The 16,380-nt window shown below is 50.3% G+C and overlaps 6 protein-coding genes across 6 annotated transcripts, besides 1 other annotated feature; 3 read left to right on the top strand and 3 right to left on the bottom strand.

Annotated features, from left to right (window-relative positions):
- Positions 1 to 16,380: part of a sequence feature (contig 1.34 1319..177275(1)) that runs on past both edges of the window.
- On the top strand, positions 509 to 1,548 carry ANIA_10270 (uncharacterized protein; the record flags this gene model as incomplete). The annotated part of the gene is made up of 2 exons (XM_050612978.1): positions 509 to 908; positions 965 to 1,548. The coding sequence occupies 2 exons, from the start codon at positions 509 to 511 to the stop codon at positions 1,546 to 1,548; spliced, it is 984 nt and encodes a 327-aa protein (XP_050468824.1).
- On the top strand, positions 1,895 to 3,798 carry ANIA_10267 (putative MFS transporter; the record flags this gene model as incomplete). Its single annotated transcript, XM_654690.2, has 4 exons — positions 1,895 to 2,321; positions 2,368 to 3,023; positions 3,073 to 3,140; positions 3,195 to 3,798. The coding sequence occupies exons 1-4, from the start codon at positions 1,985 to 1,987 to the stop codon at positions 3,796 to 3,798; spliced, it is 1,665 nt and encodes a 554-aa protein (XP_659782.2). The 5' UTR covers positions 1,895 to 1,984.
- On the bottom strand, positions 3,866 to 5,339 carry ANIA_02177 (putative short chain dehydrogenase/oxidoreductase). Its single transcript, XM_654689.2, has 2 exons — positions 4,826 to 5,339; positions 3,866 to 4,765 (listed from the first exon to the last, which is right to left on the bottom strand). Exons 1-2 carry the CDS (start codon positions 5,157 to 5,159, stop codon positions 4,086 to 4,088), a joined length of 1,014 nt encoding a protein of 337 aa, XP_659781.1. The 5' UTR covers positions 5,160 to 5,339; the 3' UTR covers positions 3,866 to 4,085.
- On the bottom strand, positions 6,659 to 9,473 carry ANIA_02176 (protein gcpD). Its single transcript, XM_050612976.1, has 2 exons — positions 9,192 to 9,473; positions 6,659 to 9,135 (listed from the first exon to the last, which is right to left on the bottom strand). The coding sequence occupies exon 2, from the start codon at positions 9,118 to 9,120 to the stop codon at positions 6,802 to 6,804; it is 2,319 nt and encodes a 772-aa protein (XP_050468823.1). The 5' UTR covers positions 9,121 to 9,135; positions 9,192 to 9,473; the 3' UTR covers positions 6,659 to 6,801.
- On the bottom strand, positions 9,639 to 11,449 carry ANIA_02175 (GMC family oxidoreductase; the record flags this gene model as incomplete). Its single annotated transcript, XM_654687.1, has 7 exons — positions 9,639 to 9,853; positions 9,901 to 10,193; positions 10,238 to 10,418; positions 10,511 to 11,015; positions 11,063 to 11,112; positions 11,172 to 11,381; positions 11,434 to 11,449. The coding sequence occupies 7 exons, from the start codon at positions 11,447 to 11,449 to the stop codon at positions 9,639 to 9,641; spliced, it is 1,470 nt and encodes a 489-aa protein (XP_659779.1).
- On the top strand, positions 12,850 to 16,272 carry ubaA (E1 ubiquitin-activating protein ubaA; the record flags this gene model as incomplete). The annotated part of the gene is made up of 5 exons (XM_654686.2): positions 12,850 to 12,855; positions 12,906 to 12,997; positions 13,047 to 13,132; positions 13,182 to 15,963; positions 16,021 to 16,272. The coding sequence occupies 5 exons, from the start codon at positions 12,850 to 12,852 to the stop codon at positions 16,154 to 16,156; spliced, it is 3,102 nt and encodes a 1,033-aa protein (XP_659778.2). The 3' UTR covers positions 16,157 to 16,272.

Raw genomic sequence — 16,380 nt, 5'->3', positions numbered from 1 at the left:
GCGTTGAGTCTTCTTACCCTGAACATCCACATGGACGAGCCCAGCCCTTGCCGAACTTGCTGTTCGCTAATGAGCCCGAGGGCTTGGATCATGGCTACCAAGCTTTGACACACTCACAACCTTGCTAGAGATATGAGCTCCTAGCAAATATATCCCAGTACCTCTAATGCTTAAGGCATTAGTGCTGCACACTTCCCTCTTAGCTAAGAATTTTGCCTGGCAGAAGTTCTTTATGCTGGATGAGCTCTGCTATTGAGCTATGTGTCACTGAGCTATAAAGTCTCATCACGGCAACAGGTTGCGATAGGTACTGCAATGACTGTTGAGTGAATACCAACACAAATGTTTTGCTTTGTCCCCAGCACAAACGCCCTCTTCTTTCATTTATTCAAGATCTACATCCACCAAACCATTTGATGTAGAAACTTCCCATTCCTGGAATCCTGTCCCATACCTTTACTCTCTCATAAATCAGTATCTATTTAGTCTACTCCCAATTGCAGTCGACATGCCCCCAACTGGCACCCTCCATCGCAGTGACCGTGCCAGAGGTGACGGTCCGCAAAAGAAAGTCGACGACCTGGTCCGCAGGTACCGTAGGCGCAGCAGTCCCAGCTCCGTTCTGCTTGAAATTCTCAACGACCCGGAATATTACGCCGTTATCGTGGGTGCTCTGCGCCGCCAGGCCTCGCTTTCTAAGTGCCGCTCGCAGGAGTTCGAGGATTGCCAGGTGACAATCTATGATAGAGCGCTGCTCATCCTTTCAAACTACGGAGAGAGTGCAACTGACCCTGGCGCCCTGGAGCTTTACATAACTGAATTTCTTGGAGTTGTCCCAATTGCACCCGTCGCGGATGGCATAAAGGCTGTCTCCAGACTCGTCGACCTACAGCATGTTTTGAGCAAGGGTATGTTTCTGGTTTCTCTTCAGGCTGCGGTGACCACCTATTGATAACTTCTGCAGTGACGGCAACCCACGGAGAGAGGGAAGAAGGTACCGCAGCCGCCGTCCCCGGCCAGGAATTCAAGCGAGAGCGCGAAGGATCCTCTTCCCCCTTCAACATCGATGTCGAGTACTCACGCCACTTCCCCGATTCGCCTGCTTACGATCAGGACAACCCCATACCTACCACAACCCTCAGCACGATAGGACAAGCGTGCAAGCCTGATGTCCGCGTGGCGCGTCTTTTAGATGTCTACCATCAGGCCAAGGAGGACTACTTTAACACAAAAGCGAGAGAAGGGGTAGACAGTCTCAGCGCCGTCCGCTTCCTCCGCGACTCGGCTGAGAACACTCTTCGCTACCTTCATGCCAACGGCATGTCTGACAGCTTCTATGTTCCTGACCTAGAACAGACCTTCGCCATTGCAAGGGACAAGACAGCCCAGCTTCTAGGGGGTCGTAAGCGCCATTTTGACGAGGGCCCAGACACTTGGGCTAAAGGTCATCGAGTTGAGAATAACAGGGGAAAGAAGCATACTGAGAGCAAAGGCAATAAGCGAGCTCGTCGCATTATTGACTCCTACCGTCCCCAGGTTGGTCGCTGAGGAGAGGGCGTTTCTGACGACTCACAACGAACCCGTTGCTAATCGTCGCTATAGCGCATGAGGACCAGGATCTCGTGTATTTTGATTTTATTCTTCGCTCTTTTCTACCCTAGTACTGCGGATATCTGCTCCTGTTGTTGCTTTTACGTTAAGGGAGTAGTTAATTGGTGAATTACTAATGTGTAGATCAGAACATGATTGGCTCAAAGTTGGCGCAAGGTGCTATCACGAGAATCGCACTCGTGGCCAGGGAGTCGATTCATGTGCCGCCTCCCCGAAGCTTGAGGCGCCCTATTTCTTTTTTTTTTATCACTCTTCGTCTGCTCTTGTGCTCTGTCTGTCCTATTTCTTTCCTTCCTGTTTTTTCTTTCTCTAGTTATCTCGTGCAATGAGTCATGGGCCTTTAGCTTGCGTACGCATACCAACTCTTCTCTAAATGGCGTCTTTTCGATCCTTGGCTGGGCCAGCTTCCATCTCATCAACATCGAATGACCAATATACCCCGGTGTCTGATGGATCGGTGGATGAGCAGTCAAGGCGTGGCCGAAATAGTTCGTTGAAGCTTCAGACTGATTTTGGCACCGTTCCAGATCGCTTTTCTGAAGATGATGCCGACGAGTACAATTACAACGACGAGGCGCAGCCGAAATTCTATCGTCCCCGCCTGCCGAAGTATACAGCTGTAGAGGAGCAGCAGGTAGTAAAGAAGTTTGACCGCAGGCTCGTCCCATTCCTCGCCCTTCTTTATCTGCTGTCTTTCCTAGACCGTTCAAGTGGGTTAACCGTACACCTTGTCTGACTAAGTCTAACGTTATTCAGATATCGGAAACGCAAAGATTGCCGGTCTTGAAGAAGACCTGAATCTATCTTCATCACAGTATGAATGGCTCTTGACGGCGTTCTATATCACCTACATTCTTTTTGAGTGGATGACCCTGCTATACCGCGTATTTCCCGCACATGTCTATATATCGCTCTGTGTTTTTGGATGGGGCTTCGTAGCGTCCCTGCAGTCGCTCGCAACGTCCTTTGGGACAATGGTGTTCCTGCGCGCCATGCTAGGGATCACAGAAGCAGCATTCGGTCCAGGCGTTCCATTTTATCTGTCTCTATTCTACAAGCGCGAGGAGCTCGCCTTTCGAAACGCATTGTTCATTTCCGCCGCCCCGCTGGCCTCGTCGTTCGCTAGCAGCCTGGCGTGGCTGATTGTGAAATCCAGTAGCGATGGGCCTATTGCACCATGGCGCACATTGTTTCTGGTGGAAGGATTCCCCAGCGTCATTGTCGCTGTTTTTGCCTGGTACACGATTCCTGACTCACCGGGAACTTCGGCGTTCCTTGAGCCCCGTCAACGGATGGTGGCTCAGCTGCGGATGGGAAACGGTGCCAAACCTGAGCATCATGGCCATGGCAGGAGGTTCAACTGGGGTGAGGTTGGAAAGACTCTGTCTGATCCCAAGTCCTATATTACAGCTGTGTGTCCATCCTCAAACTGTTAAGACCTGTACTTACTAACAGATGCAGTTCATGTTTTTCAGCTGCAACGTTGCCTTCAGCTCTATGCCCGTCTTCCTGCCCACCATTTTGCATGAGTACGCGTGATTCCATTCTCTTGAACAAATATTCAAATAACTAACAAATTGCAGTATGGGCTATACCTCTCAAACCTCGCAAGCTCTCAGCGCCCCACCATACTTGGTTGCCTTCATCACTGTGCTCGCAACAGCCTACCTCTCCGACCGCTCCCGCTCCCGCAGCCCGTACCTAATAACACATGCCCTCATCTCGGCGATATCGTATCTGGCCATCGCGCTAACCGGTTCTTTCCATGCGTCCCTCTCACCCTCACTTCACACCGCAATCCGGTATATCTGCGTTTACCCCGCAACAGCAGGCTTCTTTTCGGCAATCACGCTGATCATTACATGGAGCATGGACAATCGTGCAGCGCAAGAGGGCAAAGGTGCGAGTGTGGCGATTCTCAATGTCATTGGACAATGCGGGCCATTGCTGGGCACGAGGCTCTATCCTGCTGAAGATGGACCTTGGTATGTCAGGGGAATGGCGGTCTGCGCGGGATTTATGGCTGTTGTTGCAATTCTCGCGGCGGTATTGAGGGGGATATTGAAGAGAGCAAACGAAAAGATGGCGGAGGGTGAGAGGGGGAGCGACGGGACAGATAGAGAGCGGGAGGTGCTGATCCTGGGGAGTGGAGGGCAAAGGAGGGAGGTGTTCACGTATATTATGTAAACGGATTGGCTTACTGTCTATATTCCCTGGATACCCTGGATATAGTCCTGGCATGAATCAGATCTTGGACTAGATAAATAGATGGATTACTATTTTACACTGTAATGCAACCAAAACCCCTGTATGTGCCCGGGCTGAACAGACAAACGAATCAACAGGAAACAACGCTCATTCAAACGCTCAGTGATACCAAGACCATCCCACGTAGTAAGCAGACGAGACGATGCCGTGTGATATGGTACATTATTTTCAAGCCAAGGCCCATGCAAACAGAATAGGATAGAAAATCACCAAGCCGTATGCCCCCCATCAATCAGCATTGTACTCCCTGTCATAAAGCTCGAGGCATCACTCAACGCAAATAGTGCCGCGCCTCTAAACTCCTCGGGCGTCGCCAGTCGTCCCAGCATATTCTCAGCCTCCCAAACTGCCCTCGCGGCCGGCTCCTTCTGGAAGACCATCTCAACCATCGGCGTGACAATGTGCCCAGGACACAAGGAGTTCACCCGAATGCCATGCCTCCCCCACTCCATTGCCAAATTGCGAGCAAGCTGCACAACTGCCGCCTTACTCGAGTTGTAAACGGGACTCGTCATCCCCTTGTTGGCGATAAGGCCAGACATGGAAGCCACGAGCAGGATGGAACCCTTTTGCTGGTAGTTGAACATCTGACGCGCAGCGGCAGTGGCACTATGAAAGACGCCGTTATAATTGATGTCCATGACCTCGTGGAGTTTCTCGGGGCTGTGCGAGAGAGCGGGTTCCAGATGGTTTATGCCTGCGGCGGCGATGAGACCGTCGAGGCGCGAGTTCTCAGAGGCGATCTTTGCAAAGATGCTGTTTGTTTCAGCAGCGTTGCGCACGTCAATGCGGTGGTAGTGTAGGCTGCCGCCGTAGGCCGATTCAGCATGAGATCTGGCGGCCTCAAAGTCTGGGTGTGGGGTTTGGAGACGGTCGAGGCAATATACTTTTCGGCTCGTTAGGATTATCTCCTCTTATGTGCTCAGAGAATAGAGGGAATGCTCACCTTTAGCTCCGGCTTCGAGGAGCGCTTCGGCCATAGCGAGACCGAGACCCCGTCCGCCCCCGGTGATGGCGTAGACGCGGCCTTCGAGGTCGAATTCGCGGAACCGCGGCTTAGAGCTTAGGTTCTTGATGTCGGGTGCACGCGCTTGGATGTGGTTGGTCTCTTGTGGTGTCTGTTGTTTTGTTGTTGTTTTGTAGGTGAAGCGGGAGACAGCGTAGGGAGAGCGAACGCGAGACCATGAAGATGACACTGACGCTGATGCTGATATTGACATAGAAGGTCGGGCTGAGAGCGACGCGACTAGTGGGGGGGTGCGGGAAAGTGTGCTGCGCATTGTGTCGTAGGTTGTTGTGGAAGTATGTATGTGATGGCGTTGAGATAGGTAGGGCTAAGTATGAAAACGGGATGAGAACGAGTCAAGATATCAGAAAGTGAGAAAGTGCTTGCTTTGCTTGCTTGCTTGCGCAACACAGTCGATTTAATCTTAAGTCTTAAGAGTGATCAAGGTATTAAAAGTAAAATACAATTGAGAATATCCAGGTCCCTCCATCCCTTGAGAGCAAGCAGGTTTATATCCTTGAGCGAGCCGCAAACGTAAGCCCTCTGCAATTCACCATCCTACTCCAAATGTCCCAAACGAGTCCCAAATGGGTAATAATAAAAAGAAAATAAATAAAAAGAAGCAGGAATAAAAGAAAAATAAAAATGAAATAAATTTCTAGAAGCCCGCGTGACTGACCTCGACCAACAATTGCAGATTTTCCTTCATCGTGAAGTCAATCGTCGATAATCCCAGCTGGCGACCAGCCTAGTGGCCATGGAACGCCGCCCAGATCTTAGACGCCTCCCTCCCGGCCCGCGAGTCGTGGGACTCAGATTTCCGCAGCTGACCAGTTGTGGAGAAAAGTAAAAGGATGAACTGCGCTGGATTACTGGGGAACTGTGGCCAGGGGGGCAGCGGTGAATAGGCTACCAAAGGCCTCGAAGGGGCTGAAGGCAGGGAAAGCAGCTCAGGTGAGCATCGTGAGATTGGATGCTGGCGTCGCATTACCGAAGACGGCAGGCCAGGTGTCTGATCGGTCGGTCGAGACATCGCTGCCCAGTTGGCAGGTTCTAGTTCCACCAGATATCAAACGGGTATCCCGAGATAGCCAGTACGGTACCTGTGGGGAATTCTCCAATATCGGTTCTCGACATATATGGGTTCTCTATTTTCAATTCTCAATCACCGGGCTTGGCCAGCTCGTAAGCCACCGTCTGGCCCTGGGGTAGGGCTGATTTCTTGATTTTGAAAGATATCAACACTTCAGTATGTCACCGTTACCGTATGTCATCAATCTGGTGGGCAGATTTGGCTAGCTTCTGCTCGCGCTGGTAGGGATTGCTTCCAATGAGCGTTCTCGGCAGAGAGTGATTGTGTCATTCTTCAATCTGTCCAGAGCTTGTATCGTCTGTCATGTCGAGCGGAGTCACCCAGCCTCCAAATCGGTGTCGCTTCCGTCCAACCAGGAAGACGAGAGTTTTGAGCCCAAAGTGAACCTGCCTTAGTGAAAAATGTGATTGAACCCTTGTAGGCTTGGCAGGTCGCTGTTGCATCATCTTGACTCTCTACCTCTAGCCACGGCCTTGGAACATGGCTTTGGCGATTCTCAAGGGCCCTGGGGTAATGTTCGGTTATCGCATTCATCGTCACCATGGATTTCAAGCCGAGTAAAAAAAGCTTCGCCGCCCACAGAAATCGCATCCCGGCGGCCTTCCCGAACGGATTGCTCGGATTTCCCAAAGCGGAAATCCGGTTTCCACTCTAGGTCAGCAGAATGAGATAGGCAATATTCTAGAACTCTGCAGGTATACTGGCAATTGTCCCATTACATGAATGATAATCGTCAAGAACTCCATGAAAATGCCTATCGTTAATCATGCCTAATGAATGTTCACCGCCCATGCTTGCTTTGCCAGAAATGCTCCATAAACTCCTAATTTCGCGCTGTCCCGAAGTCCAGTTTCATCAGCAATCGGTCGACTCCTGCAGCCTTGCGCGGCCTAAACGAGCAGCCGTTCATATGACCGACCATCCAGCTCCCTGTGGTGTTCGCTGTCGGTTGGAACATCATCCGCCCCTCCTGTGTCCGACTGTCGTCGATATCCTGTAAGCGTGCAATGACCTCGTTGATTCCTCTTTCGGTGTCTGCTCGTGCCGCTCGAAGTGCGTTCCATACACCGCGCTCCTCGCTTGCGTAGTCTACCAATGCATCAACCACGCCCTCGTCGGACTCCAAATCCATATTGCGCTGAATAATCTCCAATCGGATCACAAGAGCGATGAAATGATCGATTCTGGCCAGCAGATCTCGAAGAGCTTTGGTGAAAGGTGTGTCGTTGAGAAAGAGTGACTGTACCAGGGAATATAGGTACTGTCGATGGGCAGCTGTGAGGGCTTCTGGGTCGTGCCGTCTGGGGGCGGCGCCTGGCTCGTCCTCAGATTGCTCGTTCGTTGCAAGCCCGATTCGTCGTGCCTTCGAAGAGGTTGCAGTTCCTGGTCGCGAGGTCGACGGGGGACTATCAGACACCCCTGCTTCTATCCAGTCTCTAAAATGCTGCCATGATTCATTGATGACTTCTCCTTGGAAATAACTCCCTATTTCCGATAGCACAAACAGGGACGCGCTGCCTGTCGCCCAGATGGCCCTCATCTTGCTAGTCCTTGCGTTTTCGCGTTGCCGGCCCATCTGGAGTCTACTCTGCCCAAATCGGCTATTACTCCGGGGTGGACCCCAGGGCGATGGGTGACTGCGACGTAGTGGTGAGTGTTTCCAGAGGTCTCCCAAGCGAATTTGGGCTCGTCTGATGCCCAGCAGATACGAGTGCATTTTCGAGTAGATTGAGATGTCGGCCGCTGAAAGGAAGAGGTCTAGAGGAGGGCGCACGTGCACTGAAAGTGAAGTCGAGGTAGGAAAGAGAAGATCGTCAAATGGGGTATTGGAGGTTTCCGCTACTGGGTCGGCAGCAGCGGCGCCTGAGAACCCTGGGTTCTGTCCGTGGTCTCTGGGCTTGAGAGATAGCCGAACAAGCTCCCTGGCAAGATCTAGCTCATCATCGACGGGGTCTTCTTCGTTCTGTAAAGAGTACAACTCCGCCCAAGTCTTGGTTAGCGTGGTCGCCACGTCACCCTCCTTGATAGCGAGGCCGTCGACACTATTCGATACATGCCTCGCACTAGATGACTCTGGACCTCGTTGGCGTTCCCGTAACCGGGCATCGGCATGCAATACAAGGGCCGTAGCAAATTCACCACGTTGTAAAAGTAAAAAGTTGTGCAGGAGAGAAAGGATTTCCAGAATTTTAGGAAGAGGGAGTAGCTTGGAGAGAGTGCTCTGCGACAGGGATGTTCTGATGGAGTCAACGGTGTTAGACAACTCCGAGGCGGATATGGGTGACTTCAATCCAGCGAGATGACTGATGTGTTCGCTCTGTAGTGTAACCGGTGATGTTAAAAGTCCGTCCGGTGTATGTCCGGTAGGACTCCTTTTAGCACGCATAAGGTTCAGGGTTTTGCCTATGAACAAAATCGACGCTGCGGTATGTGAGGAGACAAATTGAGGAATTAGCTGTGTATGGATGGTAAACTGAACGGTTGAAACAGGTCCTTCATTCTCTTTTGTGTCGGCTTCTTGAATGAAAAAATCACCCTTCCCAAGAATAGGAAGGTTGCCGTATAGCAGCCATGTAGACAGCTGCCTCATCCATGCGGTTTCCGCAGCCCCGATCAGATCAAGTACTATCTCCTCGATGTCGATATATCCGGTGTGCGACTCCCTCCGAAGATGATCAATCAAGCCAGCGCCTGTGCAGCTTTGAGTGTGTTTCTTCTTCTCAGTCGGTAATATGAAGCGCACAACCTCCCATAGCCATTCCAACCGTCGTGTCCACGGAGCGAACTCGCCGACAACCGTCGCTAACGGGACTATTCCGTAACCCCCAACATAACCACTATCCTCAACCAAAATGGCCTTCTCCACTTCTAGTATCTTCTTTTGGAACGCCCCCAGATGGTGACTTCGGATCGCAGTGGAAACGGCACGGCAGATGACAGAGGCATGGGTGGAACAAATCAAAGCCGTATGAGCTTGAAGCCGGGCATGGAGACGGCTCAGACGGGCGAGAGAGGCAAGGAGGGCTTTTTCTGGGGGCGAAAGGAGCGGAAAAGATTCCTCAGAGACGGCATCTTCCTCTGTTTGGAAGCTAAAGAGAGACGACTGCTGACCGGAGAGCGATAGGAGGATTTCATGGAGCATCCTGGCTGAAGTTCCCTAATACGACTAGGTTAGTTCGGAGCAGCGTCCGGCGTAGTACTATCACAACTCACACTAAGCGGAATGGCTGATCTTTACTCTGCGCTGACCCACGACGTTGCCAGTACAAAAGCCCACTTCCAAGGATCTCGAGTCGACACATGTAAAAGAGTCAAAAAGAACAATTCCTATCAGACGGAGCTGTATTACCGGGTGCCGAGCCTATCGGGTTGCGACGCGTGAGATTATCCACAAGGGAGCGTGATAGGGAGCAATTGCTGCAGTCGAGAAGTGCGGAGTTGAGTCATGGGCAATGGTGAAATATAGCCGTAGCTGTATTTTATAGGCGATTAGCGATCCAGCGACCCGGCGCCTCCACGTCCATGATCACAGACACATCTCTCGTCCCGAGCAGGAAACCGCGGTGCCAAGACTAACAGATTACATAATTACTACTCGAAGCTCTTATGTACATAACTTGCCTATACCTAACCCACCCCTTCAACAACATGACGAGAATATTAGACAATGTGCCTCTGCTTTATTATATCTGAAGCCTTCTCAGCGACAGCATACAGTGTACTTTGTAAATGACCACAGAGCTGGAACGGCAGAACTGATGCATCAATCACACGGACATTCCTGGTCCCATACACTTTAAGCTCAGGACTGACAACTCCACCATTTCCCCAAGGAAGCAAGCTGGCAGTACCGACTGGGTGATAATTAGGTCGGTCTACAGCCGGGTTAGCTATATGCCGTTTCTGAACGAGAGCAACTTACAGTTCGCCAAACCGCAGTTGTTCCAAGTGGCGATTGACAAATTTGTGGGTAGGACACCCAACTCTGGGGAAACCTCATTCCCTACAATATTGCTTAGCGGTACGGTACCGAAAGCCTTGCAGATAAACTGAACCATATCAGCCTGAGCAGTGGCGTCTTGCTCGAACATGAAATAAGTCGGGTTGATTGCAGGAGGCTGCGAAGCGTCCGTCGATCGAATATGGACGCTTCCTCTCAAAAAGGGCAGAAGCGGCCAGTATTCACTGGCGAAGACTCTCCACTGGGAGCGAAGACTACTTCAGCATACGGAACCTGGGTTTTGAAGATCAAATCGTACTGGAGCTTGAAAGCAACCAGCAGATCGGATTCCTTGACAACACCATTTGAGGTCTTCGATATATTCCTTGCGTAGCTAGCTAGGTTGGCTTGGACAAATGCCGCCACTTCAGAAACTTTGTCCCATAGAGCTGATTGACCGAGAGCAGGGCGGAAAATGTTGCCAGTCCGGTCAAGTAATTCTTGCTTTCCCATGTAAGAACGTTGTTCATTTGATCCTGCAAGTTCTCGCCCACGGTGGGGAGATTAACCTTTACTGGTATGCTGTACTTACGAAGAATGTCTGGGCTTCCAACACCGGACAGTTCAAGAAGTGCTGGTGATCTTAATGCTCCGGCCGACAGGATGACTTCTTTTGAGGCATATATCATACCCACGCCCTGTGGACCAGTAACCTCAACTCCAATAGCACTGATTTCGCCATGGGTGGTATTTGCCTTGATGATCCTGTTCGCTTGTGTGTTCGAGATGATTTTCAGGTTCGGGCGAGATTTGTACGGCCAGAAGTACGCTCTCGTGGCGTCCATGCGAACATTGGCCTCTCTGTCCACAGTATCAGGATGGACCGTAAACCCAACCATCCTGCCTCCTCCGGAATCGCGATTATAATGAACGCCCAGGTGTTCAAAGGTCTCCTTAAGAACAGGAAAGACGATGCTGTTGGTCATTGCTGTAGGCCAACCCACTTTAACGGGACCATTTCGCCCCTGGTAGTCGGCGTCGTAACTGGCACCATGTGCAATTAGGTCTTGAGCGGGCACCTCGAATCCTTCTGATTCCTGTGGTATGAGAAGAGGCTTTTCCAGTTCCAGCCTTTGTTTCCGACCAGTTCCCAGTTGTCGATTTGGATGTCTTCAGCTCGGGTATAGGATATTCCTGCGGAAGGTTGAATTAAACACATATGTTACGAATTGAGAAGGTATGGTTGCAGTTACCATTAATCGTGCTTGTACCACCGATAGCCTTTCCAGCGCGAATGGTTTGTTTGAGGTCTCCAGCATATATATGCTCCTCGGTTTGATACGCCCAGTCGATGTCAGTGTCAAACGCCAAGCTATGGCCCTCAACATAAGTGATATTGAAATTATTGAGCACCGAGCCTCCGGCTTCAATAACAGCCACAGTGACATTGCTCAATTCTGAGTCTGTTGGCGGCAACTAACCCACTTGTCCCCACCGACAACGACGAAATCATACTCGAATGGCTAGCCATAGTGGCTGTCTGCCGCAACTCCCAGATAGAAAGCCCCAACAACAAAAAAGAAGATTAACATTGTCGGCTAGGTCGGAAGTCGTCAGCAATCAATGGCAGCCTGTTCTGCCACCAAGGGATATTATGGGCAAAGCAAAAGCCCTTTATACGGCTCATTGTGTGTTCATATAGCTGTCAAATTCCGCGATCACAGTCCAGGCTGTATAGCGGCACTCGGGCTACCTCAACGCGCTTCAGTAGATATGATCTGTCATGATTTTGAAGCACTGGGACTACTATAAAAACGGGGCCGTTGGCTCCACGAAAACGGGCTGCTACTCTATGGAAGTGGGCACTCTACAATCCCCTCAGCCAATCATGGGTATGGAAGACAAGACCCTGCTACGACTTCGATTCAGAAATCATTATCAAGCAAGATATAAGCGTGTGGGGATAGTAGACCGGTTAGAAATTTCGGGCCGAGAGTACTTTTCTGTAAGAATGCCCTAGCTTCCGGTCTCGGAACGTAGTCGATATGAGAACTCACTCAATACTATACTTCCATTCCCAACACATTTTTCGTTCTCCACGACATATGAAAACAGGATATTCATCTCTGAGTGGATGGGAATCGTAAAGCTGAAGAGTCAGGGATGGGAACTCATAGGAGTGGCTGGAATCAAGATGGCTCGCTCAATTTTTTCAGGATAAGTATAATGGGTGATTTGCGGAGCTACGCAATGAGGGAATAGACAATATACCATTGCCTGGAAACTTGTTCATAATGGCAAGGGTAGGTAGAGCGACAAAGCAGCCTCTATTGTGTCCATATGAATCATTATTGACTACCATTATTACAATACTTGCATTAGTCCTCCAGATTCTCCCCTTGATTAAGACCTTCACAATGCCCGGACTCTTCAGACATATGGAGATCACCTGACTTGAAGCAAGGCGGCTATAATTTATGCCTGAGGCATAAACTTAGTCAGTCATCCATCCTCATCTCTTACGTCGAAGCCTCCAGACGTCTGTTTCCTCTTGAATGATTAATCAACTTACCCAGCGTCATAGACTCGCTTTTGATACCTGTATTCATCGTCATTTCTGTCACGCTTCTTGCTCTATATTCCCCTCCTTATCACCAAGATCACTCACAAAATATCTCTCTTTGCGCTTTCCGACCCCGCGTTCTGAGCTCCAAGCTCCTCCCGCCCTTGAACCCCTCACCGTTGCTGTTTCCTCTTGGGCTCTTCCTGAGAGCTTCTTAGTTGATAGTGCTTGAAAGTCTTGCTCATTAGCAAGGCTTTCATCTCCACGCTTTCACCATTACCTCCTCCAACCTCCCCGTTCGTGACGCTGCGAAGCTGGGAAAGCGTAGAGCGTCTGCCGAATCTGAAACTCGACCAGAGAAGAAGGCCATGACGGTATGTTTGGCCGTGCTTTGTACTTGAGACGCTTATTCTGATTTGTTTAGGACACCAAGATGCAGGTCGATACTCCCACACAAGACACGGTCGAGAAAATCAAACAAGGCGATATCGATGAGTCCTTGTACAGTCGACAGCTGTGAGTACCCCCCGGACACCACCTTTTGACGGGACACTAATTTTGCTAGATATGTCCTTGGCCATGAGGCTATGAAACGTATGGGCTCGTCGAATGTTCTCGTAGTTGGTCTGAAAGGTTTGGGCGTTGAGATTGGTGAGTTTGTTGTCGCCTGCCATTTACGTCCAGGAAATAACCAGTCTAGCCAAAAACATCGCTCTCGCTGGTGTCAAATCTCTCACTTTATACGACCCCGCGCCAGTTGCTATATCCGATCTCTCCTCCCAGTTCTTCCTTCAACCACAAGACGTTGGCAAGCCACGTGCCGAAGTTACCGCCCCGAGAGTCGCTGAGTTGAACTCTTATGTCCCGGTCACAATCCACGAAGGCAGCAGTCTGGTAGAGAACTTGGAGCAGCTGAAGCGCTACCAGGCGATTGTCCTTACCCTCACCCCGCTGAAGGAGCAACTGGTGATTGCGGACTTCTGCCACAAGAATGGCATCTACCTCACAATAGCAGATACCTTCGGTCTTTTCGGATATCTTTTCAACGATTTTGGGAAGAACTTCACTGTTGGCGACTCTACGGGAGAAGATCCTGTAGGTGGAATTGTGGCTGACATCTCTGAAGATGGCCTCGTTTCAGCGCTCGACGAGACTCGCCACGGTTTGGAAGACGGCGATTTCGTCACGTTCACCGAAGTCAAGGGCATGGAGGGATTAAACAACAGCGCGCCAAGAAAAGTCACCGTTAAGGGTCCCTACTCGTTTACTATTGGAGACGTATCCGGCCTCGGTACGTATCAGGGTGGCGGTTTGTTCACACAGGTCAAGATGCCCAAGTTTATCGACTTCGAACCACTTTCCGAGCAGATCAAGAAGCCGGAATTCCTGATTTCCGATTTTGCCAAATTTGATCGTCCTCAGCAGCTTCATATCGGGGTTCAAGCCCTCCACAAGTTTGCAGAAACCAAGGGACACTTCCCGCGTCCCCACCATGAGAGCGATGCCCAAGAATTACTACAAATTGCAAATGGCCTAGCATCCAGTCAAGAAGAAAAGGTCGAACTAGACGAGAAGCTTCTCAAGGAGCTGAGTTACCAGGCCCTAGGTGACCTCAACCCTTTGGCTGCTTTCTTCGGAGGCATTGTGGCGCAGGAGGTTCTCAAGGCAGTATCAGGAAAATTCGGACCAGTGCATCAATGGCTTTATTTCGACTCCTTAGAGTCGCTGCCTACTTCGGTCACTCGTTCCGAGGAGACCTGTAAGCCTCTTGGGACGCGTTATGATGGCCAGATCGCCGTTTTTGGTAAAGAGTTCCAGGATAAGATTGCCAACCTGACCCAGTTCCTTGTTGGTGCAGGCGCTATTGGGTGCGAGACTCTGAAGAACTGGGCCATGATGGGTCTTGGAACTGGCCCCAAGGGTAAAATCTATGTCACAGATATGGACCAGATCGAAAAGAGCAATTTGAACCGGCAGTTCCTCTTCCGCAGCAAGGATGTCGGCAAGCTCAAGAGTGAATGTGCCTCTGCTGCAGCTGTGGCAATGAACCCTGAGCTGGAAGGTAAAATTGTTACACTCAAGGACCGCGTGGGACCGGACACCGAGCACATCTTCAACGAGGAATTCTGGGAGGGTCTTGATGGAGTCACAAATGCTCTGGATAATGTTGAGGCCCGAACCTACGTTGACCGTCGTTGCGTCTTCTTCAGAAAGCCACTGCTTGAGAGTGGCACCCTGGGAACCAAAGGCAATACTCAGGTCGTCCTTCCTCGCATCACCGAATCTTATTCTAGCTCTCAGGATCCTCCTGAGAAGTCGTTTCCCATGTGTACCCTCAAGAGTTTCCCCAACCGGATTGAGCATACTATCGCTTGGGCTAGGGACCTCTTCCAAACATATTTCGTTGGACCTCCAGAGGCCGTCAACATGTATCTGTCCCAGCCGAACTATATCGAGCAAACGCTCAAGCAGGCTGGGAATGAGAAGCAGACTTTGGAGCACCTGCGCGACTTTTTAGTGACCGAGAAACCTGCAAACTTCGACGATTGTATCGTCTGGGCGCGTAACCAGTTTGAAGCCCAGTACAACAACGCCATCCAACAGCTGCTCTATAACTTCCCCCGAGACTCAACTACCTCAACAGGCCAACCGTTCTGGTCCGGGCCCAAGCGCGCTCCCACGCCACTCAAGTTTGATAGCACCAACCCTACGCATCTCGGTTTCATCATTGCAGGCGCGAATCTCCATGCTTACAACTACGGAATCAAGAACCCTGGCGTTGATAAAGGATACTACAGAAAGATTGTGGATAACATGATCATCCCCGAATTTACGCCCAAATCTGGTGTTAAGATCCAGGCCAGTGACAATGACCCGGATCCAAATGCCGAGGCTTCCGGGTCTTCATTCGATGACAATGACGAGATCAAGCGTCTTGTTGAGATCCTGCCTTCTCCCAAGTCGCTTGAGGGCTTCCGTCTGAACCCCGTTGAGTTCGAGAAAGATGACGACACAAACCACCACATCGATTTCATCACTGCCGCTAGTAATCTACGCGCTGAGAACTACGAGATTACTCCTGCTGATCGCCATAAGACTAAATTCATTGCTGGAAAGATTATTCCTGCCATTGCCACAACCACCGCCCTAGTTACAGGTTTAGTTGCTCTGGAGCTGCTAAAGATCATTGACGGCAAGGATGACATTGAGCAATACAAGAACGGATTCGTCAACCTTGCGCTGCCATTCTTCGGTTTCAGCGAGCCTATTGCAAGCCCAAAAACAAAGTACCAAGGCAAGCAGGGTGAAGTGACTATTGACCAGATCTGGGACCGCTTTGAAGTGGACGATATTCCCTTGCAGGACTTCCTCAAGCACTTTTCAGACTTAGGCTTAGAGATCAGCATGGTAAGCTCTGGTGTGAGCCTACTATATGCCAGCTTCTACGGCCCCTCGAAGGTGAAGGACCGCCTTCCTATGAAGTAAGTGCCATCTTGTAAGAATCAAAACACCTCGTTACTAATGTTCATTTGCACCAGGATGAGCGAGTTGGTGGAACATATCAGCAAAAAGCCAATCCCCGATCATCAAAAGAATGTTATCTTCGAGGTGACCGCTGAGGACCAGACAGAACAGGACGTTGAGATTCCGTATGTGATGGTGAAGCGGAAGTAAAGCACACGATCAGATTTTCTGATTGTGCGCACATGTTTGCACATTAAAATACATAACCTCTCTCAGCCATAAATATTCAGGCAATCATACATCCTCATCTTACTACAGATGTTAAGTACTTATTCTTGTCACTCCTCGAGCCTTCTTAATCCTCCGTAGTTGGCACCTTATGCACCAGTTAACTCTGTCAATTTAGCTGATTTGACTAACTAGTTAATTGATGA

This window comes from Aspergillus nidulans, chromosome VII (assembly GCF_000011425.1).
Source record: "Aspergillus nidulans FGSC A4 chromosome VII".
NCBI lineage: Eukaryota > Fungi > Ascomycota > Eurotiomycetes > Eurotiales > Aspergillaceae > Aspergillus > Aspergillus nidulans.
Note: the sequence above shows the minus strand (reverse complement) of the source record. Positions and strands in the feature narration are given on the sequence as shown.

Coding starts and splice junctions, on each gene's coding strand:
- ANIA_02176 (XM_050612976.1), bottom strand. CDS start 9,120: ATGCTCCATGAAATCCTCCTATCGCTCTCCGGTCAGCAGTCGTCTCTC.
- ANIA_02177 (XM_654689.2), bottom strand. CDS start 5,159: ATGCGCAGCACACTTTCCCGCACCCCCCCACTAGTCGCGTCGCTCTCA. Junction 4,766..4,825: donor CCTCGAAGCCGGAGCTAAAG/GTGAGCATTCCC, acceptor CGAGCCGAAAAG/TATATTGCCTCGACCGTCTC.